The sequence below is a fragment of the Populus euphratica genome, unplaced genomic scaffold (genome assembly GCF_000495115.2).
Source record: "Populus euphratica unplaced genomic scaffold, PopEup_1.0 scaffold556.1, whole genome shotgun sequence".
In the NCBI taxonomy this organism is placed as follows: Eukaryota; Viridiplantae; Streptophyta; class Magnoliopsida; order Malpighiales; family Salicaceae; genus Populus; species Populus euphratica.
The window spans coordinates 191,001-217,067 of NW_011500140.1; the positions used below are offsets into that span (position 1 = coordinate 191,001).

General features: G+C 27.5%; 1 protein-coding gene across 1 annotated transcript; it reads right to left on the minus strand.

Annotated features, from left to right (window-relative positions):
* Positions 1-2,108: 2,108 nt before the first annotated feature.
* Positions 2,109-8,729, minus strand: LOC105110614 (alkaline/neutral invertase CINV2-like). The gene is given in 6 exon segments (XM_011005701.1): positions 2,109-2,785; positions 3,783-4,097; positions 4,100-4,340; positions 6,290-6,721; positions 7,356-7,789; positions 8,597-8,729. Coding segments are annotated over 5 exon segments (1,671 nt in total). The 5' UTR covers positions 7,743-7,789; positions 8,597-8,729; the 3' UTR covers positions 2,109-2,489.
* Between the last annotated feature and the right edge of the window lie 17,338 nt (positions 8,730-26,067).

Genomic DNA, 26,067 nt, shown 5'->3' on the forward strand with positions numbered 1-26,067 from the left:
ATATATGTGTACAATAATTTTTGTTAATGGTAAATAATAAAATAATAATATAAAATCAATTTTTAACTTTATCCATAACCTTTTTTTTAATTTGGCTGAGTAATTCTTTGATATTTCCCTTCAACTAGTTTTTCTAGTTGCTCAAAACTTTTATCAAGAAGTCATTAATTGAATCCAATCATTTCGATACACAACAATATTGACGATACCCTTCTTTGATTACTTTTTGTGTGGCTATGAACTTCAATTATTGTTATAAGCCTAAGTAGTGAAAAATAAATATATATATAAAAAAAAAAACAAGAAGAAGAAGAGAGGGAAGCTTCCTGAACGGTGGTGTGGCTACGGGCTAGTTGTTCGTATTGATTTGAAAACTTTTATGTAACAAGACCCACGCCAAGTGATTTTAGTTAGAATAAGTTTTTATAGTAATAATTTTAAAATAATAATAATAATAATAATAATAATAACAATTCTTCAAAGAGTCTATATATTCTAGGTGTGAGTTAGAAGAGACTTAGCACGCAGGCGTATAGACCCGCTCATGTGAATCTATAACTAAATATGTAGGTTTGACTTTAGCGTCTAGGATATGATAGCTTTAATATTGGGTGTTTATAATCCGGGCTTGCGGTTCAATATGCTCCCATCAAAATTTATATTGATCATTTTATTTGAAATCATCCTTTCAATGTCGAATATATCTTAATAAAAACACAATTTTATCTTCTTCTTATAGTCTTTATAACTCATTATCATAAGAGCAACTCTATTAAGTCTTTATAACTCATTATCATAAGAGCATCATTATATTGCTTAAATTTATATTGTAAATTTATATTATTTTATATTTGAGTAAATATTTAGATAAGCAATAAGAGAAACACTAAATTCTTTTAATATATCATGTAATTTGCGCCAAATTTGAATTAGAAGTTTTATATAAAAATATTTAAAGATTAGAGAATAATATAAATTATATTTTGAAATCTTACTTAATAACTTAAATTTTTAGATAAAATAAATCTTACTTAATAACTTAAATTTTTAGTTATTAAATTTTTAGATAAAGTAATTTTTTAACACAGATAATACTCTGCAACAGGCATCCAGCATTAGTAATGCTTACAATTTAGTGTTGAAAGTTCTTATTGCAAAAGCTGGATGCTGATTTACAGCCACAATGGGCAGCCAGGGAATTTCATTATTTTCTCCCATGGGCTAAAAATAGTGAAGGAGAGGAGGGGTTGGAATCCTTGATGTCATGATGTGCGAATGTTTCACGTGCACAAGGCAGGAGAGCAATAAAGAATACGATTCAGGTGAATCCAAGCAAAATTCTCCAGCTAGATTGGGTCCATCAAGAAGAATCTGAAGCTTCAATTTTTAAGCAAAATTATGGAATACGGGAAAGTTAAATTCAGATTGAATTAATCTACTATCTTATTCTAATTTCAAAGTTGTGTTTAATTTAGTGTTCTATGATAAAAAACTAAGACAAAAATAAAAACATAAAATAAATTTGTGTCTCTGTAATAATTTTGACGTGAAAGATACAGAACAACCTAAACATGGGACTCATCCCCATCAACACTGACTCGTGAATGTGTTTTCATGTTCTCCAGCATCACTCATGAGGTTTTCAAGATTTTATCATTTGTGGTCTATCAATGATTTGTATGGCATTTTCTTCCTTTGCATCATGTCGTCTCACGACCACAAGTAAAATCAGTAAATCTTTTTGACGGAAAACTATCAAAAGAAAGGCATGGTCCCCGAATTGTCTCTACCAGAAAATTTGGCAGTTTTTTTTTTTTGGCCCCCATGTGACTGGAGAAATGCTTGGTTACTGGTATCAGCATTATGATTATTGTTGTTTTGATGGGAAGACGTCGAGATTTCTTTGAATTTAAAAACAATCAGAACTAGGAGGAGGAGGAAGGGTCACTGTGGTTTATAAACCATTATTCATGCAGCCCTTGCATATCCTAGATAAAATACTTGAGCATATGCAGATCAATAACTACAAAATGTTGTTCAAAAAAGAAATTGTTGCTGAGTTTAACGTTTATAATGAAATGAACAGAGATGTTTTGTACAGCAAGGAAGCATCAAATTTGAATTCAAAAGTCTGTATATCATGTGACTTTTTCCAGTGTCTTGCAGTGGAAAGTCCTTGATTAACAATCAGCACAAATCTTCTCCATTTTTGCTGTCAAAACTCCTTAATATAAATCAATTATGGCACTTCCAATATGCCATTCAAAATGTTTGCAACACAAACAGAAGAGTGTATCGCTTATTAGAAAAGCAGGGCATGGTCTTAGCAGAAACTATAGTACAGAAAACCGAAAGTTTGATCAAACCTACGAGGACAAAATGCCAAAGAATGGTGCTGTAATGAAACCCCACATTTCTTGCCTTCCGTGTTCTTTCCCTCTTCTTCTTCTTCTTCTTCTTCCTTTCATATCCTTTGCTTGGATGCCCCTTTAACAAGTCCAAGAAGATGATCTCTTGAGCACAGGATTCATTTGCTTGTCCTCTTCCAAAGATATCATCCCCAGGTGTGAAGGGTCCTCCAGCATCATCTTTGCCACCAAGTATCCAGCAATTGACCATGTCTGATATTTCCTTGCCTGTTTACCAATGTATCTGCCAAGTTTCCCATCATAATATTCGGGCCAGCTGTCTTTCAGTAGACGGGTCTCAGCAAGGTCAATCGCTTTTCTTGCGATTTGGGGTCGTCCCGTTTTGATGCACGCAGCAGTCAGCAACCATAAAAGCACTGAAAGGAAAAGGGAAAAAAAAATATGGTGCAAAACAAAAGGACATGTTATGTACATACACATTATTTATTCTCTGCATATTATGTGAGAAAGACTTTCAAAATAAGTTAAAGAGATTCAGAAATAACAAACTGAAGGAAGTCATTGCTAAAATTTCTTAAGGAAGAGATTGGAGGCTTTTACCTCATGAAAACAAAGGAAATAGATTGTGCAGTGCCATTTATAGTAACTTGAATTCAGCTCCATTACACTTGTGTCTAAATCATTACAGTGAATGAGTGAGCAGCTTATCCTACTATTGGAAATTTGTTTACTGTATGCCCTTATGAACATATAAATTTATCTATCACAACCAATGCAGGCTACTTGCATGATCTCATTATCCTTGATACTTAGGCACCGCTCAAATCTTATTATTGTTATTATTATTTAGGAGACTGCTCTATGTTGCAGGAATAAAAACGAAAGAAGAAGAAAATTACCTACCAGTGCATGATAATGCAGGCAGAGCATCTCAATAATTTACAATTTATGCATGCATGCCGGTCATGTTATTAATATTCAAAAAGCTGAGGACTTCATGATCTATAAATTAGTGTAATCTGAGGATCGCTGAAAGAAGATCAGTCTGGGTAAAACTATCTCAGCATCTTATTAGTTTCCAGTTCCCACTTCCAGCACAATATCTATAAATGCAGAAAGTCTTCGGTATAACTAAAGTAAATAATAGTAAAAGCAAAGGGGTTACTGAAAGCCATACTGTAGAACCAGCCAGATAACCTAGACCATATGATTGGTGCTCTCTCTTTACTAGCTTCTAAATTTAAAATACAATTATGGTTTCAGATTCAGATTCAGTCTTGTAAAACCAAATATAGTCAATGAATCTAAAAAATTATGACAGAAGGACTCCTTATGGAAGGAAATATTTATTAATTGATATATGTTAGTCACGAAAGAGATTAATCAATTAAACTGACAGAACAAGGAACAGACCTGGCCAAGATCCTCCATTATGATAGCTCCATCTAGTATTCTTGGGATCGCAACCAGTTACAATCCGCCATTCGTGACTTTCTATTGCAGGATAAGCTATTTTTAGAGGCATTTCTCCCACCAGCTCCTCCCAGCGAGCTTCAATGAGATCCATGATAGCCATTGCTTGTTCATGAGTTGCAAGAGAAGACAGGATGGCAATGCAATTTCCTAAAGCAAACCATCTAAAATCCATCCTCGCAGGACTAACATTGCCAATAAAGTAGCCTCCACGAGTTGGCATGAAATCAAATACCCAATCTGGGATTGAATCAGAATAACATTAAACTTATTTACAGCAGTGTGAGAATACTCCTCAGTCTTATATCTGTATATGTCATTCAGTTGTTGAAAGTCAAGCCAGAAGTAACTCCGCATGTGATAGCTCAAGGCATGCAAACGTTTCACAATTCTCTCAATACATTCTTTTCCTTCTTCGTCATGTTTCAACAATGAGCACGCGCATCTCAATGCCATGAAAAAAAGTGCTTGAATTTCAATAGGATAACCATAGATGCCCTGCAAATAAATCAAAGCAGTTTGAACATGTAACAAGCTTGAACTTATCAAAACCCTATGAGGAAAACAGAACAACCTAGAAGAGAAATCATACAATACTAAGAATTTTAATTTAGGTGTGCATGCACATGAGTGGTTGAGGGTGAAACAGAAACTAGATTATGATAATTTGGCCTCTACGCGAGTTATTGTTCCAAGGAAGATATCAAAGCACCATGATGTCACAATTACTGGATGGGGTTGATTCAAGCAGAATGGTAGTCAATCCATGGAAAATGTGAATGCTCGTGAGAAAAACTAATCCCACATTCACATAGTATGACAATTGCTCCCTTTTATTTTTTGTAATTAGTATTGATATTACTCTATGGTTGTTTATTTGACTGCATTTGTGTATAAAGAGAAAATACAGAAAGATGGCATCATCCGTTATCTTAAAGCAAAGCTGGAAGGAAACAAAGAGTTAATTTCAAAGTGCTTCTGGACTGCATATGACTTTATTTTACTAAGAAATTGAAAATTGTGATATGATAAGCATGCTACATGATAATACAAACTGGAAAAAAAGAAAAAAAAAAAGATCCAGCTCTACATGATTGCATGCAGTACTTCACATTAAACAAAACAGGATACTTAGACTTTGGGAACTTCCTAGGCTGCAGGAGCTTAATCAACACAAGCTATGTACCCTCCATTAGCATTTAACCAATGCCAAAAGGGTTTAGTGTATGTAACAGGGTGTTTAAATTCCACACATACTCCGCATGAAATCATAAACAGTAAGTTAATTTTAGGTTATGTTTAACTCCTTTATACTAATCGTTGGCAGTTCTCCCAAAAATTCCCCTCCTGTATAAAGAAAGGGGATGGATAGAAACAAGTAGTTGATAGCTAAAACAAAGGTGTGGTGCACCCAGCGACCAGTATCATCAATGTATTATGTGTCTCATGTCTACTACTTGTTGGAGTTTGCTAGTTAGAAAAAAGATTATTTCGAGAAGTAAAGTAAGTGTTCAAAAACAGAGTGATGCTCCAATTTTCTGGAAAATTCATAAGAAAGAAAAACTGGAACTTCCTTTTCAAATGCAATATTTCTCTGTCTAGAAAACTGAAAAACTAGCTTTCCAGTTTTAAAAACTTATACTGAGTTTGGAAAGCATAATTAGAGGTTCTCCACAACTTTTCTCTACAAGTTTTCCATTGTTTTTCAAATTAAGAAAGGACGAGCAATACAATTTTTTTCTTTTATGTACTAGCACTTTTAGCAATGTAAATATGTGCTTTTACATTTTCATATTTAGTTAGTGTAATAAATTTACTTTTCATTATAGATCTAATATAAAGATTTTTTTGAGTTAATAATGTAATTTTTTCATGATAATTTTTAATTTAAATGAAATAAAACTATTATTCTACAATTAGATTATCATGAATACAAAAGATTATCACGAATACAAAATATTAAGATGACTGTTAAAAATTATGGTTTTGACTTTTTTTTTAAAACAGCTGTAATATTTCTAGCGACCACCAACTTGTTTTTCTCAAACTGCGTTCATTATTAAGAAAGGGTAATGAAGATAAAATACAACCTTATTCTCACCCGTCTGGATAATATTTTTCCTTGTTCACTAATATAAAAAAAAATCATCTTCATTCTCAACATATGAATACATTTTCCAATTTTACATTGGAAAAGGAAAACTAAAAAGGAGTAAAAGAAAACTCCATAAGGAAAAAGAAAATATTTTTCTGTTAATGAACAAACCAACTTGGCCTAATGACTACAATTATGAGAGTGAATTACTTGGAATCTCCACCATTCTTTCAGAAGAAATCATATCAGTTGATCTCTAATGGCATTTAGTGTTGAATAATAGTAATTAACAACAACAGTCATATACATACACGTGGGAAGAGATGAAGAAAGATACAAGAGGAAAACTTACCATTCTGCGATCAATCATAGAGCATCCATCGGCGCATAGAAGGGTTGGGAAAGTATCAAACCCCTCTGACAAGCACAACATCAATATGAGCCTCATTCCTTTCTGGCACTCTGGAGTTTCTGCTAGAGATAAATCTCCAGTAGACTTCGTATATGCTCGGAGCAGAATAATCCACCAAAAACCAGAGTCCACTGGAGCAACTCTTCCAATTGCGCTCTCACCAAAATCTGCAACCAGAGAGTCTGTTTTTCGAATAGGATCGTGAAGAACTTTAAAGCTGGCTGGCATTGCCCCTTCACCAAGCTTGAATCGATCTATTCTCTTTTCCCATCCTTGGAGATGTAGTGTCTTCAGAAGGAATTGCTTGACTATTTCAGGCTCACCATTCATCAGAAAAGCTAGGGCACTGGGTACAAAATCTCGTACAAAAACCTGGACAAAAAGACCTCAAGAAAATCATATAAATAATACTAAATTCATACCCCAGACAAATGCTTAAGATCACATTGCAACTACCTTCTATTTGGAGAAGTCAAAAGAACGAGCTTTATGAAATTTCCAATGCATCATTTTCCAAAAACTAATGGCTCTTATCAGAAGATTTAGTTTTCAATTTATCACATGATCAAACTCTTGCCTTACTTTACTCTGTACTTCCTCCTAAGGCATTCTTCAAATATTATCAGCTCATATGTTTAATAAATTTACATGCAGAGCAAATAAAAGTGGACCATTTCCCTAACTTCGAACATAATTTACAATTTCATGACATCCTTAGTATCATTGATTCCCGACCCCTAATGGGATCACCATCATCAGCTCAAAGAATTTATTTATGCTTATTGCATGCTTAGTAAAGAGCCTCCTCTCTTTGTGATGCATAAAATTAGAAAGATACAGTAACACCATATAAAGGCAATCTATCAAGTCGCATAACATATTAACCATAGAAACAAATTAAACCAATTAGAAACATCCCAATGTCTGATGCTCCATTAATGAAACAGAAAACCAACAAAACCATAAAACCGTAAGGAGAATTTCACATTTGATAAAAAAGAATTACCTGATCATAGTTCAAGACCTCCTCTGAGGCATGGTCATAGGCGGCAATAGTACCAACCGGTTGGCCTCTGAAGAAAACTAAAGACCGCCGTAGAGCCTCCCATGCATCAACCACCATTGGGTGAGGCTCAAACGAGTTGCGAGCAGATGAGGCTGGCGTGTTAAACCCGGACCTTCCGCCAGGTGAATGCGTGGTCTCAAAGTTATCAATTCCTCTTGCAAACCCAATCGATAGCTCGCTAAGAGACCTCTCATCAAATGATCTCTGCCTCTCTATGTTCAACTTTGGCTTGTCAAGGAGGCGAGAGAAATCAAAATCATCCATTTCGGATATTGAACACACTGAGCTCACATTCATAAGCCCCACCGTTTCTTTAGTCCCATCCATTTGTTTTTCTCTTTCAATACTTGATTGCTACAGAAAATGCTTTGTTTCTATCACCAAATGCAACACAAGAATCACCAGCTTTAGAACATAGACATTCAACAGCCAACATACAAAGATATTATTTAACAATCACACTTAAATATCATCAACAGGAAAGTAAAAACCAGAAATAAAAACTTGGAAAGCTCAAAATAGAAAATGCAACATGCTATAAACTCTATTTATAAGAAAAATTTAACCTCTTATCCATTTAAATATACTCCAATAATTAACACTTATCCCTATTTAGCTTTATAGACATTGAATGGGCTATTTAGCATTATAGACATTGAATGGGCTAAGAGGGAGAAGAAGAAATTGGGGAGTTGTAAAACTTAACCAGTTCTCTTATGTCTCACCTAACTTCATGGGATTTAAAACAAAAAAGAAAACAATTGAAAAACTAAACCATTAAAGACCAATTTAAACAATACAGAAAGCAACAAGGCATAAAAAAATGGAAAACAAAAGTACCTTTTTTGTAATTTTACACAAAACACATACATTACACTTAAATTTCAATTACATTTTCCATTAAAATACGAAAACTTGAAAACCAACGGCAGGAGATCAAGATCCACAAAATATCAAAATAACAGAAGACAAAGACTTTTACTATCTTAAAATAAAAGACCACTTCATGTAAAAATGTAAACAAAAAAAAAGTCAAGATTGAGAGTTTCAACAAAGAAGGCAACAAAATTGAGAGACAAAAACCCAGATCTAAAAACCTTCAAACAAATGCTTCTCTTTAATATCTACACAGAAAAAGAGACAAACAAAGAAAGAAGGAATGATTCGAAGAAGAGAAAAACCTTCGCAATGAGAAAATGACTGGTGGGAAATCTCGCCGGCGACGGCAATTTCACCGGCAAACGGTCGATCAAGGGAGAAAGAAAAGGAGAAGACACGAGTAGGATAGAGAAAGAGAGAGTTGAAAGAATGAAAAATAGAGCTTGCCTGTAAGAGCTCATATTTATAGCTAGAGAGGGGGGGGGAGACGGGGACCTCCAAGGTTTCTCTGTAAGAAAACAGACCGGTTACAGCCGGTTAACAGTGCACGAGGATAAATAGATGCTGATTTGATGGTCTGACGTGGACAACACGACAGCACTTAGTTTTTTGTCCTGATTTTCATGAGGAAGTCTTGGATTTCCACTGGCAACTTGTTTTATCGGTTTCTGTGCGGGGATGTTGTTCATCGGTGCCAAATGATAAGTGTCTGGCAAGTGTGCTGTAGATTTTTTTTTAAAAAAAAATATTTTTTATATAAAATGTTAAAATAATTTAAAAAATTAAAATTAAAATGAAGTTAAAGATTTTTTAAATGTTCGGCTCAACCATGATCTAAAACATCTCGTGGAATTAATTTAATATTAATAAAGTATTTAGAAATGCAGTCGAAATCTTGTTTTTCAAATTTTATTTCAATTTTTTTATATTTTTTATATTATTTTAATATATTATTATTACAAATAATTTTTAAAAAATAAAAATTAAGAACACGTTTAAAATCATATTTTATAAAAATTTATTTTTAAAAAAATTTATTTTATATATTTTCATAATATGTTAATATTAAAATTAATTTTTAAAAATAAAAATATTATTTTAATATATTTCTAAATAAAATATTAAGTGTTATCTGACTTGTAAACGCCACTAATCTGGAATCTGGATTGGTTGATTAAAGAAAGTATAATAAATTTGGTGATGGCTGTAGTGAGTTGTGACAGATTGAATTAACCTACGTGTCCATTTCCAGTTTTTTAACTGTCTTGATTGAATTAACCTACGTGTCCATTTCCACTTTTTAACTGTCTTTGATTGTTCAGTTGCAACTTGTTCCTGTCAATTTTTTTATTTTAAAATTGTTGATAAAAAAATTAAAATGTTTTTTATTTTTTATTTTAATTTAATATTTTTTTAATATTTTCACATCATTTTAATTTATTAATATGAAAAGTAATTTTTTAAAAAAATATTAAATTTAATATATTTTTAATAAACAATAATTTAAAAAATAATTACAGTCATACTCTCAAATATATATTAATATATTTGGAATTGTATTAATTGTGATTTAAAAAAATTTATTTAATAATATTTTTAAATAATATTTTTAATTTAACATATAAAAATAATCTAAAAACAATTAAAAAATAATAAAATAAAAGTTTAAAAAATACATCTATCTTTGTTTCAAATATAACCTAAACCCAGCCACCTTGATTAGATGGATTTAAAAATTCTAAATCAAAAGTTTAAATTTTCAGTTAAACTAAGCATTGGTTTATACCATTTTTATAATTCAAATTTTTATAAGTTAATTTTTGAATGAGCTATACTTGTCATTACTTTATCTTATAAAATCATTTTTGAAATCGCTAGAGTTTAATGGTTTTTTTTTGTATTTATTATATAAAAAAGTTATTAAATAAGTTTTAATGGATAATATTATTTTTTAAATGTGAAATTAGAATTTTAATATAGATATTCAAATCCATGATATTTAATAATTTTTTATATCCAATTTAATTTGTTAAATTTTAAATTGGAGTCTTAACATAGATAGGTTAGGTCTCATTTGTTTTTGTAGTTGAAAAATATTTTTATAAAAATTTAAATATTTTTATTTTAAATTATTATTTTTTATTTTTTATTTTAATGTGCTACTATTTAAAATAAATTCTTTAAAAAAATAAATATTTTAAATATATTTATAAAAAAATACTTTAAAAAACAGCTATAACTGCATACTATATTTGAATGGATGTATTTATAACATTTGACGTCTTTAGAAAGGAGTGAACATTGAAGTGCAATTCATTAAATAAATCTATAAAAAATAACTGGGATACAGGTGAAAAGTTGACTTAATATATTTATAAAATTTGAGATTTTTTTTAAATGAACATGAATATCAATTGAAACACAATTCATTGAATTATTCTTAAAAAAAAAGTTTCAATATGGGTAAAAAATTTACCTAAAAATATCTTGATCTAAAAAAAACAGAAAAGAGGTATAATATAAGTTAGGTTAACAGTGATTGATTTGGATCAAAATCTTAGCACACTGGAAAACCCATAAGATCTTATTTGTCTAATTTGAAGCTGTAAATATTTCATTAATGTGGCTCATACATGAGATTATGTTTGGGAATATAGTTATAGTTATTTTTTAAAATATGTTTTATGTTGAAATGTAGTAAAATAATATTTTTTTATTTTTTAAAAATTATTTTTAAAATTAATATATCAAAATAATTTAAAATATATAAAAATTAAATTTTATAAAAATATAATTTACATTACATTTCTATGTACTTTCTAGATCAATATATACGGACCTCCAAAATAGATATGGCATTTTAATGCCCATCCAAATATGTATATGATACTTTTTATACACAGTTGGGTTTGGTATGAATAGTAAAGACAAAAGTTAGGTTTCAGGTGGATATTGAATTTGCTCTACTAGACCAAAAACTTGATACAAATCTTATTTATGCTCATAAACTTGATGAAAATTATAATCATGTCATTAGTTAGATTAGTTAGATACGTCGTATATCATCGTTTATATTATATTTCCTGTTAAATTAATTTTTTAAAAAAAATTATAAATTTTCTAATAAAAACAAATAAATTATATAAAATTTAACTCGATGTAAATCATATAAATAATTAAAAAAACAATAATAAAAAAACAATATTTGTAAAATCAAATATCAATATATAGGATATTTTATTAAGATTATGATGGTTCCATAAAAAATAAAATAAAATAAATTAAGAACATCAATTTAAAATAAACTAAGTGAGGAATGATGATTTAAAAAAAAATAGTTAAATAAAAAAAACTAATATTTAAATGATAAAATTAAAAAATAAATTATATAACAAAAACACTAAAATATCTATAAAAAAACCTAGATAAGTGGATTTAGGTGGCTTACCATGCCTTAGCCTTTATTATTTTATTTTTTTCTATGAAAAAATAAGTTGTCATTTATTGTATGAAGATTTCAAGGATTAAATGGTAGCGTGAAAGTTGAGGTAAATGTGTTTTATAAATTAAAAAAAATATTGAGGTCAAATCTCCTCTCTCATGTAATTTGAAGGTTAAATAACTTCTTATTAAAACATTTTTCATCAAATAAAACATATCAATATTAAAATAAATTATTTTAGCAGTTGGAATTAGTGTTAGATAATATTTTTTTATTATTATAATTTAATGATTCTTTCTCTTGTTTATCTCAAACAAGAAATAAAAATAAAAAAATAAAATTTTAAATCAAAAGTAAGTTTTTGAAAAATCAAAGAGAGTAAAAATGGGTCAATTGGAGGATAAAAGTTAACCATTAAGTTAATTTCAAAACAATCAAATGGTTTCTTTGTATTTTTTAATTTAATTTTTTATCTTTAAATTTTATCCTAACTTAATAAACTAAGAAGCGATTAATTTTTAATTTGACCATAAAAAAGCCGATCCAAAAGGAAAAGAAGAAGAGGAAAGATTAAATATATAAAATAAATAAATAAAATAAAATAAAAACCTTACTTGAATCTACATTGAATTATAAGATGGTGCGCGGTTCGTAGCTATCTAGCGTTTTCACCTCGCAAGCTTAGTTTTTTTTTTTTTTTTTGTAATGTATAATTTATGCCAAGCAAAAAGGAAAGCAAATTCTAACTTTCCGTAAGCATAAAAGTAGTTTGTCATCTTTGCTTTTAATCCGCAGTGCAATTTTTAAGGAAAATAAAATCAATGTGATATGATGATGAAGAAATAAAAGTTCATAGAGTTGCTATTAAAAACAAAAAACGTGTATGAGAATATAATAATAGTTATTTTTTAAAATAATTTTTTTATTTTAAAAACTTATTTGTAAAATTAACATATAAAAATAAAATAATTTTTTTATTTTAAAAAATTATTTGTAAAATTAACATATAAAAATGATATCAAAACATTAAAAAAATATTAATTTAAAATAAAAAATTATTTTAAACATAAAAATAAATAGTTCTAAAATCATTTTGCTAGGAATCACAAATAATATTTGATGAATTAAGAATTGTAATTATATTTAACTTTTTAATAATTTATTTCATGTTTTTATTTTTTAAAATCCCATCACTTTTTAAAGGATTGAAGTGACATGTGATAGAATGGAGGTCTAGAAATGAAAATATTAAAGGATTGGAGAATTGCATGGAGATAATCCATAGCTACATATATTAAAGGATTGGACAAGTACTGATATTCTTGTCTCGGCAAAAGCTTATGTAATTAACAAGATCTACAACAGTAAATTATACTAGTCTTTGTACCAATGTAAAATAAATAAATAACTTAGAAACGAAGACTTACACTCCAACAAAAATAAATAAATTATAGCTAAAATTGATTGGAACTTACTTTTTCATGTGCAAGCCAAAACTGCATTTACATGTTTCAAGCAAAGTTGTCAATTTATTTTATTTTATTTAAAATGACTGAAATATTTTATATAAATTTAAAAAACAGAATAAAATGGAATAATTTTTATCTCATTTTAAATCTTAGTTTGTTTTGAAAGTTTTGGCTAAATTTTAGCTAAAATATTCCGGTTTTATTTTATATATTCCGTTTCAGTCTTAAAAAGTCATTAAATCAAATTGAATTTAGTTCAATTTAATTAATTAAACCATCAAAGTATAAAAAATATATTTTTTATTATTATTTTAAATAACAATGATGTTAATAATATTATTAAAAATTATTATTATTATTATTATTATTAACAATGATATTAATTTTTAAAAATTAGATTTATCAATGATATATATGATTTATATTCATATTGTTTTTTTTTATATTTATATATTTTAATAATTTCATAAAAATAAAATATGTTTTAGATCCTATTAGTCTTGATAATATTGACTTAACTTTATATTTAAAGTATTTATGTTAAAATATTTTATTTTTATAATATTTTAATATTTTATTTAAGTTGAATTATTTTAAATTAAAGATTTATTTAATCTTGATTATTTAGAAATATTTTAAAATTTTAAATTATATTTGTTTAAAATTATTTTTGTATTGCATATTTAGAAACATTTTAAAATTTTAAATTATATTTGTTTAAAATTATTTTTGTATTGCATAATTTATAATTAATTAATCTTCAATTTAAATTATTTTTTTAAATTTTATATATATGTTTAAAATGACATGACTAAATACTCTAAAACTGAAACATTTCATTCTAATTAAAAAAATAAAATATTTACTAAATAGAACTGATAACCTTAGTTTCAAGTGTATGTTTGATACTAAAAAAATATTAAATTAGTATGTTTTTTAATAATATTAATATAAAAAATATTAAATATTAAAAAAATAATTTTAAAAACTAATTTGCAAATCTTTCATTTTTAAACAACATTAAATTATTTCCCCGATTAGATGGGTTAGTTGGCAAGCAAATCCGAACATATGTACTCTGAACTCATCATCAATATTATATTGTCTGGTCAAACCATTAAAACAAAGCGTATTGTAATGATCATGTCATGTTTATGTATTAATGATAATTTATAGAATTAGTGACGTTTTCCACCTGATGCATTCCATGGAAAATAAACATGGATCGGAATGTCCCTGCCTGTTCACACGGATCTTTGACCGATTATCAAGGGGAGAATATTATTTAATCATGAATTGACTTCGAAGACTTTTGGTGACAGTAATTGGATGTTTTCTAAAGTGTTTTTATTTTATTTTTTTAAATTAAACCATTATATTTTTTTAATTTTTAACGATTTAATAATATAAAAAAATTAATTTTAAAAAGGTAATTTTTTTTCAAAATTAAACCAACTCATCTAACATAAGAATAGGTAGAAAAATAGGCACTCTCTCTCTCTCTCTCTCTCTCTTCAACATTTCTCCTATTTCATAGATCGTACCCTAAGTTTATAAGCAACCTAAGCTAAAAAGTAAGGTTAAGTGAAAGATTTGTGACATTTCACTTCTCAAAACTTAGCTTGGGATTTGAATCTTGATGATTAAAGAGGGAACACATTGGTTTAATCGTGAGGAAGAACGTACCCTATTATTTATAGATGGGGAATTATTTGATATCAAATTATATAAAAAATAAATTGAGGGATTTTACCAACTATTTATCTATTTTAACATTTCTTAGCCGTTGGTGATCTGATTTACTTAAAATAGAAAGAGTAAAAATTTGGAAGAGGAAGTTTTATAAGATATTTAAAAAAAAAACACAAAGAAAATTTGGAAGAGGAAGTTTTATAAGATATTTTTTTAAAAAAAAAAAACACAAAGAACAAAGGGATTTTTTATTATAGGATGCAATCATTAACAAAATCACAATCCACCCATTTTATTTAATAAGTTATAATAAGTTATTTTAAAAATGCTTATTTACTGGAAAAAAAATCTAAATTGACAAAAAATTAAATTTAAAATTTAAGTATTTTTGTATATATACAAATTAAAATAAAATTAAAAAAATAACTCTTATTATAGAGAAATTTATCAAAAATATTTCTTAATATTTTGATAATACACAACTTAACCCAACTGGTTTTAACTCAGTTGGGCTAAATTTTTCAACCCGGTTGAATTATTATATAGCTTAGTTGGGCTAATTTGCAACGCTTTGGTATGGGTTGTTGCAAAGTAGCATCGTCGCTTATCAAAGACTTGTTTATTTAATTTTAAAGGGTGTAGTTTAATTGATTATATTTTAAATTTATTTTCTATAAATTACTAGTTTAAATCTCAAAAACTTTAACATCATTAAAAATTTATATAATTGTTAACTTTAAAATATATAAGATTAATTAAAATACATACAAACTAACCTGAATATCTATACTAATAAATAAAAAAACTTATTTATTTATTATTTAAGTAAATAGTATTATTTCACCCTCATCCATGAATAATATTATTTCGGACTCAATTCTGATTAATATTATTTTGTATTAATTTGTGAAGCTTGTCCATAAATAATATTATTTCTAGTTTATTTTGAATAATATAATTTTAAAATCATCATAAAACTTATCTATAAATAATATTACTTCAAGTTCATCATTAAACAATACTATTCAAGCTCATTCTTAAATAATATTATTTAAATCTCTTTCATGACACTCTTTCATAAATAATATTATTTTAAATACTTCTATAAATAATATTATTTCATGTTAATACATAAAAAGCTCAATGATGAATCAAGTACTATCTATTCATAAATAGATTTATACCAAGCCTCACCTTTTTTTATTCATAAATAGATTTATACCAAGCCTCAACTCTTTTTTTTTGACCTATTACAACATCGAATCATATAAGCTGCAAGTTTAGGTAGAACTACCACAATGAAAAAGACATTTTATGGTGAGCTGTTCCAAATATTTTTCATTGTAAATTATATAATTCTAGGTTTGGCAAAGCAAAAGAAGAATGAATTCATCTCAACAGCATTAAAAAACACTTAGCTAATATTTCCATTTAGAGAACGACGCACTGAGAACACAAATATCTTCTCTACATATAAAAATAAATCTTTCATCTTCTTGTTTTTTATGATTGTCACTTAGCATCCAAAACTCAAATACTAGCTTGAATCTCACAGTGTCCCTTATTCCACTAAAAACTTGTTTTTGCAGATATAACTCAGGTTCACAATTCAGCCAGGAAAGGCCACTTCTGTATGAAATTTTTCTATGAATTCATGACATTTTAAAAGCATTATTGAACTTCTTTCCAAGAGGAATTTCTTTTTTTTTTTGTAGGCAGAGGAATTAGCTTATCAATAATCTCCCCATGTTAGAAAAAAAAAATCTGCATAATATATAAATATTGACATAGATTAGAAATTATCACTCAAAACAAGATGCGTACATCATTTACTTATGTGTTAATTATCCAATTAAAAATAATAATAATAATAAACGCACTCTACTTGCATCAATAATCAGTTAATTAATTAAATCATGAGTGACACACGAAATAGTTATCTATGTCAAATAATAATACAACTTACCTATAAAATAAGCTGTCTTCTTCTTAAACATGGAAGGCCGTAAAAGGCCCCGCCGGCTATCAATCAACAATCGCATCTATTGTCATTTTCGATATCATTGACCTTAACCTAATTTAAAGGTCATTACTTCTCATTTTTCTTTTGGGTTTAGGTTCTTGACCATCGAGGTGGATGCTTTGCCTGCCATTATTGCCGTATTATTAAACAACGGTCCGTGGCCTCCTTGTGGCATGATTTTCAGGAGCTACCAATTGTATTTTTGTTAGTTAAAAATGAGATTAAATTAAGTCCCGTAATAGAGTGAGTCATGAGGGATGACATATGGCGCGCTACCATTAATTACCTTTAGAGCTAGAGTATAAAAAAACAGGTATACTTTATATATATATATATATATTTATATATATAGATGTTGCTTCTGTCAAAATTCATGAAATCAAGGTTGGGAGTAGGGAATGATGAGATAGATTAAAAAGAATTGATTTAGTCTAATTAAATTAAAAATGCAAGTTTACCCATAATTCATGTAAAATCCAGTAAAAAACTAGTTGATTTAAAAAAGAAAAAATAGAAAGTAAAAAAGGAATCAATTTATTCTTTCTTTTAATTTTTTTTAGGGTGAATTTAGGTATTCCATCCCGGCCATTTATAATTTAAATTAAATCCTATTAAATCTCATTTTAAAGATTGACCCATGAATATGTTTTTATTTTATGTGTCATTTAGAATGTAAATTCTAAAAAAGGTTACAAAAGAACATATATAAAAACACATAGGTTTGGTTTGGAGACATGGATGGTTTCCTTAAGTTACTGTTTTGAAAGCGACTCAGTCTCCACTTTCAAGAGCTGGTCCAAGGATCCCCTGTTTACCAAGATAGTTAACCTGGGAAATAAATCTGCCATTGAAGTCAACTCTCACAAGAGTTTATTATACTCTCAGATATGTTGAAGCCTCCGGCCACCTCCCAAGCTATAACCGCTACCGCTTGCTCATTAATTAATTAGCATGGCTTTCAATACTCTCAGGACGTTACTCTCAGGATGTTCTTTCTGTGAACGACGTAAGCCTCTTGAAAATGTCAAAAAAGGCTTCAAGAACTTGAAGTCGGCACATTAATTTTGAATCTAGAGGTGTTTCTTCGGTTTACCGGCCGTTAAAAAGAGGATAAAATTTCAGCTGGCACAAACGTCTGCGCAGAGTTTTTTTTCTTGACTGTAAAGGAAAACTGATGCTCCTATGAACTTTATAAGAACTGCATGGATTTTCCAACATTTTATGTGTGGACGTTATGTGAATCTCTAATGCAAATTTGCCACAATGACTAACATTTTTTATATATTATTAATATAAATATTCAAATTATCTGGTATATATCTTAAGTAATTCCACACACTTTAAAATTAATAATTATATAAATTTTTAATAGCAATAAAAAAACTTAAATTTATAATTATTAAAAAATAAATTTAAAACTTAATTAGTTAAGCTATCATCTTAAATTCACAATGACTAATTTTTTAAAATTAATGTAAATGCCCGGGCCAGCTTGTACCCAGCTTGTGCGCACCACGACTAATCTCATAACCCACTGAATATCCTGCAAGCCCAGTTAGCAGGTAAGGCTTCTAAGCCTCCAGTGGCCATCATATAAGCAACCAAGGACTCGAACCTGAGACCATAGAGAGAGCAAATCTCTTGGTCCTAAGTTCTTACCACTTGACTACCATCTGGATGATTAATTGCACGAGAAATGATGATTTTTCTCCTTCAATCAAAGAGTCTGATCTATTTTCTTTCATATTGACCTTCAATCATTTTAAACTTGTAATATTTTTAGAAATATTTTTATAAAATGACCCTCCAAAATTATACATCCTTTTTTTCATGGAAATTGTTTAGGAGAATGGTAAAATTTGTATTTCAAAGTATCTTTTTTAAAAAAATATTAAAATAATAATATTTTATTTTATTTTTAATTTTAACTCATTAAAATAATTTAAAAATAAAAACTAATATTTTGTACACAACATCAAATGCTCGTTGAATCCCTTGTCATGCTTCACAAAGTTATTAGAATCTCTGATAATATGACACATCAATATTATTATTTTATAGTCTATTTAAAAGTATGTAGTTATAATTGTTTTTTAAAATATTTTTTATATCAAAATATATTAAAATATTTTTTTATCAGCACATTAAAATTATTTTGAATATTAAAAATTAATTTTTAACAAAAATATTTTTAAATTTTTTAAGAACACGGTGCAACATCTTGAAATCAAGTTTTTTGTTTATTGGTTACAAATTATTCAAGCATGCCAAATTAATATCCTCCTACGATCATTAGCTAGAATTGGAACCAGGGGAGCCTGGTAGGCATTGCAAATCTCCAAAACTCAAAGTAAGTTACCTCTCAATTACATGGGGAAATATGGGAGAAGTATATCATCGTTTTCCATGACAATCCTCTCAAAATAAAGAAGAACATCATGTTTTTAGCCTCCCAACATCCAACTTTTTTTTTTTATTCATTTTTTCAATCACGCACACTTCACCTACATCACATTACCCTGGCCCCTCGATAATATTAAAAAAATCAATTTAAAACTAAAAAAAATTAAAAGCATAATTCAACTGTAAAATCAAATAATATCTTAATCAATTGTTTGACATTTTGGTCTGAGGCCCGCATACCAACCCAAAATTATGATGAGCAGAGAGCATCTATGGTCTGATATGTTGCAGCATTTTGCATTAGCTAAAGACACTGGCAACTCGCAACTAACAGTTTGGAAAATAATTATAACATATAGTTTTGCCGAAGAGAGCATGCACAGCAGATGCAACAGACACATCCATGAGCTCATAATTATTGATAATTAATAAAAATGACTCCATTAATTGTTTATTTACCAGGGGTTAATTAAGACTATATCTCCGTTTTTAAGTCTGAAGTTATTTTATTAAGTGTTTGCTGATGGCGACCCAATATTTCTTGGAGCAGCCCAAGGCATTGCATTAAGGGTATAACGTAATTTGCAAATATAAATACATGGGCTCATCCAGTTGGTTTTAGTGCTCCGTGACACCAAGATACGAATACTTTGATTTAAGCATAATTCTTAATTTAATATAATCAAGGCTAAATGTCTCCATAAAACACAAAAAAAAAGAAGAAGGTTAAATAGAGCAAAAATACGAGTGAGTTGATAAAGTCTTAAATACTCTTCTCTTTTCAACCAAATAATCATTCAAAGTTCAAAATCCTTTAATAGGTTTTGTATATTTATATTATTAAATTAGATAATTGAGTTTATATTACATCTAAAAGGCACAAACTAATGGTATGTGAATCATTTAACATTTTTAAATTAGTTTATTATTTATTAAATATTGAATATTAAATGTACTCACTAAAGCACATATATTACATAAATATATATTCAGACAGCGTTGTTCAAAATACAAAAATCTTAAAATTATAAAGAGTTGAATCAAGCGAGAAATACCTAGACAAAGCTCTCCCATCGCACGTGCTTTCTCAATGCATGTATGATAAGCTTTGCTTGTCCTCTTACATATGTCAAACATTAGACTATCGAATTCAAAGGATTATTAACCAAAATTATGTCTCGTGGCATGTGGCATTTTTTCTGTAGCATGATTTGTTAGAAAAATTTAGGATGGCACAAATATGGAGTTGGCTCAGAGGCGTGAAAACATTATTTTTAAGGTATTTATTTATCCCATACAAAAACAACATCTCTAGGATACAACTAAGTCCTCTAAACCTCTAAAAGAATGAGAAGATAAGACCAAGAAAAAAATATATGTATTTTATTGTTATTTTTCTTTTCTTTGTAGTAACATGCTTTTATAGACTTGAAACATAACGATGAAACAATATGACTGTTCATCAAATAATATAACCGTTGATGAACTACTATGATTGTTCATCAAACAATATGACTATTGATGAAACATTATGGTTGTTCATCAAACAATATTACTTTTCATGAAACAGTATAACTGTTCATATTAAGTTCCAAGTTCAAAACTCCAAATGCTATCTTTTGATATTTTAAATATCCATATAATAACATTAGGAAGCTAAATAGAAGAGTTTGTCCACCATGGCTTAATTTACTACACAATAGAAACCCACACTTAGAAACATTAGGAGGGAGTGTTTATTTCTAATGTGGTATAAACATCTTTTCTTTTATTCATTTACAAACTACACCAACATAATTTACTGTTCATTCTCTCATAATAATTATTATAATTATTGTAGATTGAAATAATATTGTTTTTAGATTTTTAATCTAGCATTAAACTTTTTCTTTGCATAAATGAGTATTTTTAGCTCAAATTAACATTTAATTGCATGTTTTCTTTTTTGAAGAAAAGATTGAGTTGAAACATGGATGACTAAAGTGAGAAAAAATGAGTAAAATAGCTGGCGGTTTGAATTTTATACAAAAAATTTATTTTCATCCCATATATTTTTTGGTTTATAGGTTAATTGGTCCCTTTAGTTTTTAAAAATTTAATTTTAATACTAAAATTTATTTATCTTATTTTTCAATCCTTTTATATCAGAGAAGAGATAGTGGACCGCCAAATTCCAATGAAAAAGGAGTTGTTGATGATGATGATTACAACCATCAAAATAATTGAAATTGGTGTTAATGAATTCTATTTCATGAGAAAAGTTTTATTTAAGTGTTTTTCTTTTGTTTTCTCCTTGTTTGGGGAGGCAAAGCTAACAACAAGAATGTTTTTGGGTTATGGTTGATTTTGATTTTTTTAGTCTTTTTTATTTTTCTAAGGCTATGAATTATCAAAGTGCTTTGGGTACTTTCTCGTTGATTTAAATAAAAAAAATAGGTTGAAAAATGATTTGTAAACCGAAAAAAACCTACACCTTGTTTTTTGGTGATCTCTGATCATTAAATTCTGTATAAAACAAACAACGTGTCGTTTACTATCTTATTTCAAAATAAAAAAAGCCCGAGATAGGTTGGAAGGCTCATGGGCTAGTTTTTTTTGGCACTTGGTCTCTCTTCTTTTTTTTATTCCTTTAAAAGTTTTGTTGTGTTGTATTTGGGTTGGAAGAAACTCATAAAAGAAATTACTGAATCTAATTGAGTTTATAAACCACATCACAGCTTTAATGAGTTCATTCATATTATTTAAGCTATTATTTTTTTTTTGTTTAATATTTTTTTTTGTCCCTCGATTAAAAAAATATAATTCCACCTTTTTTTATTATCAATGATATAATTTTTTAGCCCAAAACTAAAAAAACTATAATTTTATTATTTATTATCAATTATCTATTTTTACTATCTAAACCACATGCATCTATCATAATTTTCTTTATTTTAAAAAAATATTTTATGTAAAAAAAACTCTCGTGTACTTTTTATCGTATAATTAAAAAAGTTAATTTTTAATATATTAAATTTATTGAATCTAATAACATGCATGATTTATATAATGAATCTACTTTTTTTTTTTTTATGTAAGTGTTATTATTTATTTTTTTAAATATCAAGTTAACGGAGTATTGACTTTTATATTTTAACACAGGTTAATCTAGTATGGAAATGAATGAAAATATCATCCAATTGATTATTAAAATCTATTTTATTAAGACATGCCCTACTGGTTTTTTTTTTCTTTTCTTTCCTGCTTTGACCCCGGGAGTACGTCCGACAATGAACTATTAACTATATATATGTAACGAGGATAGGGACACCCATGTGTTTTAGGTTTACATGCTATTGCTGCGTAGGTTACAGTACTGAAGGAGTTCATTTTGAGATTTATGATTGATTTCTGGCCGTCCTCGTCTACTATTTGAATAATTGTACACAGAGATTGTTTGATTGGCACTTGAACTTGCCGTCCAGGGAAGCATCCATACATCCCATAGTGTTTTTTTTTTCTTTTTATATATAAATTGAAAAACAGGTTAATTTATATATATCATAATTAATTTTTAAATTTATTAAACATCCAATAAATCTGGAAAATAAATAAAACATCATAAAAATAATAAACATACACATAAAAATTCAAACCCAAAATTTAAAAATAATAAATTTTTTATTAGAATTGCTAGTAAAAACTGCTAGCCACAAATCTGAATTCTTGTGATTGTTTTTTATTAAAAATATTTTTAAATTTTTTAAAAATATTTTTTTATCTTAACCTATTAAAATAATTTGAGAAATATTTTTTAAAAAAAAACAAGCAATTATTCATATATTCAATCATTCAACAATATGATTAGACTTGAATTATAGACTGCCTGTGTCTCTCCACAGCAGGCTGCATGTACATATAAAGAACTTAAAACCCTTACATGCCCACAAAGACATACCTTATTTTAATGCAATTATCCCTTAAGACGTGAAAAAGGAGAAGAATATCGCCGGCATGGAGGTTTATAAAGTAGTGCCATTGCCCTCTTATGTGAAGTGACGTGACTTCACTATACATTATACTTTTCCATTTTGAGTATACTTTCGGCAGTGGTCAACTACTAAAAACTTAATTACATTAAATATATGATTAGTTGCTATTAACAATATCACTTTATCGTGTAAAAAAGCCACAACTTCATGTTACGTTTCCTGTGCTGCAATATGATTCCCGTAGCCGTGTATTTGTTTTTAAAAAATTGTTTTTAATATCAATTAATTAAACCAATTTGAAATATAATAAAACATTAATTTCAAGTAAAGAATTAAACAAAAAAATTAAAAATATAATTTTAAACTTAATATTACAACTACAACAACGTTAATTAACAACTTTAAAAGGTAACTTAATTAGTTAGGTTTTAAGTTTACTCTTTAATAATTATTAAAAGCTTATATAATAGTTAATTTCAAAATTTGTGGTGTTATTTAAGATATATGCATCTTTGTTTTTCTAACAAAAATTAAAATAAATAAATAAATTATAAGTGAATTTCTAGTATTTCTTTTTTTTTTCTAGTTTACCATGTATATCCGAGTTAGTTTGCACGCATTTCAATTATTTTTATAAATTCTAAAATTAACAATCATATAAGTTTTTATTAATGAGCAATAACAGAATTCAAATCTAAAATCATAATAACAAATCTTTTAATTATAAACTCTTATTACTATATTATCTTTGAAATCAGTGGTGGAGGCAAGGGAGTTAGGCTAGGAAAATTTTCCTGGCTTATTTTTTATAAAATAATTGAAAATTTAATTTTTTTTTTTAATAATTATTTCAATTTTACTTTTTTTTTAATGTTTTTTTCGTGGTCCCCCCTGCTTGAAAAGTAAGTTACCGTATTAACATGAAACAAAAGAATTTTTATTCTGCCTTAAATGCGGGGAAAGGCAATTGTTTGCGTGCGGACTCGGGAATGAGCAAGCCTGATTCGATACTGTGTCAGCTTTAACTTCTTTTATTTTTTTATCAAAGATGAAAATTTCATTACTGCTTGTTATAGCTATTAAAAAAAATAGCTAAATAAGATGAGAAAGATGAACAATAAATACAGTATTATATACTTTACATACATAACGTGGATTAAACAACTTAAAAAACTGCCCTTTTAACCTAGCATAATCAACACATTCAACTATAAAATAAAATATCAATTAATTATTATTTTTATATTAGCTAATTGATCTGGTACATGATGATTTCATCGATATCATTAAAAAATTAAAAAAAAACCTAATGAAATATTCTATTAATAAATAAGGTATGTTTGGTAACGGTTGAAATCATATATTTTTTTAATTTTTTAATTTTTTTAATTAATTTTTAAATCGTTTTAATGTGTTAATTTTAAAAATAAATAAAAATTATTTTAATATATTTTTAAATAAAAAATATTTTCAATCATAATTATTTTCACTATCATTATCACAATTCTATATCAAGTAAACACTATTCTATCAACATTTTACATTCCTTCATGAAAAAAATTTACAAAAATTCCAGGAAACAATTTACAGGAGACAATTTACAATTTACAAAATTTATAGGTGTAGGTTCTACATGGAAGTTTAAATAAATGGACGAGATTCTCGATTTTTTAAGATTCATGACTATTTAAAGTTATTTCATGAGTGATTGTATTTTTTTACGAGGTAAAAAAGGTGTAATTGTTTGTTCAAATTTTGTTCTAGTTAGACCACATCACGTTAGAACTTGAAATGCCTAGTATAACAAATTCGATCCGAAAACAAAAATGAAAGAGAAGCAAATGGATCGGGCCTCTAAGCCCAGTTTAACTACCTTTTAAATTTGGATTTCAAAGTTAAATTTTAAGGTAGCTTCTGATTAAGGTTCCATAGTTAAAAAAATCCTTAGATAACAAAAACATAAATATATTTAGTTAAAAAATAAAAAAATTATTTTTAGGATAATTTTAGAGTAAGATTTTATATTCTCGAAATATAAGGTATAAGAGGAACATATTTTTAAAAATAATATTTTTTTATCCCTAAAATATTTATGCAAAAAGAATCTTAATTTCAAACTTGTTCAACAAAGACATATAAATATAAAAATAATTATTATTTAATTTTAAAACTAGAGTCTAGGGTTGAGTTGGAATAAGGCCTAGATTATGGATTGGAGGGCTAACTAAGTTGACTTAGGTCATTGGTTATGAATATTAGTTTGCGTTGACTCGAGTTAGCCTTTACTATTTTCTCAAGAAAAATATTAAAAAAGTTATTTAAGTTAATTATTTTTTATTAAGTTAAATTAAGTTAATTATTTTTCTATTTTTTCTTAAATCTAAACTAATCAAAGCCTCGAGTTATCTAGGTTCTGGGATAACTTGTTAGATTGATTCAGATTTTATAACTAGAGTTATTATATTATTATTAATTTCAATACTTAATGTAAACTAAAATATAATTTTTATTTTATTTTTTTAAGCTTGACATTAATATATTAATGGTAAAATAGATATTTTAATATTTTATTCTATCTTGTTCATCATCAACCAAATATAATTAAAAAAATTATTTTATTTTATACACCACCACTTAATATAAATTTATCTTTATCTCCTATTCTATTGTCATTCTGTGTTTCCATTATCTTCTTTTTTATTATTCTGAAATATTAACAAAACATATCTAAAAAAATAAAAATGAAATATAATATAAAGATTTGACCTAAAAA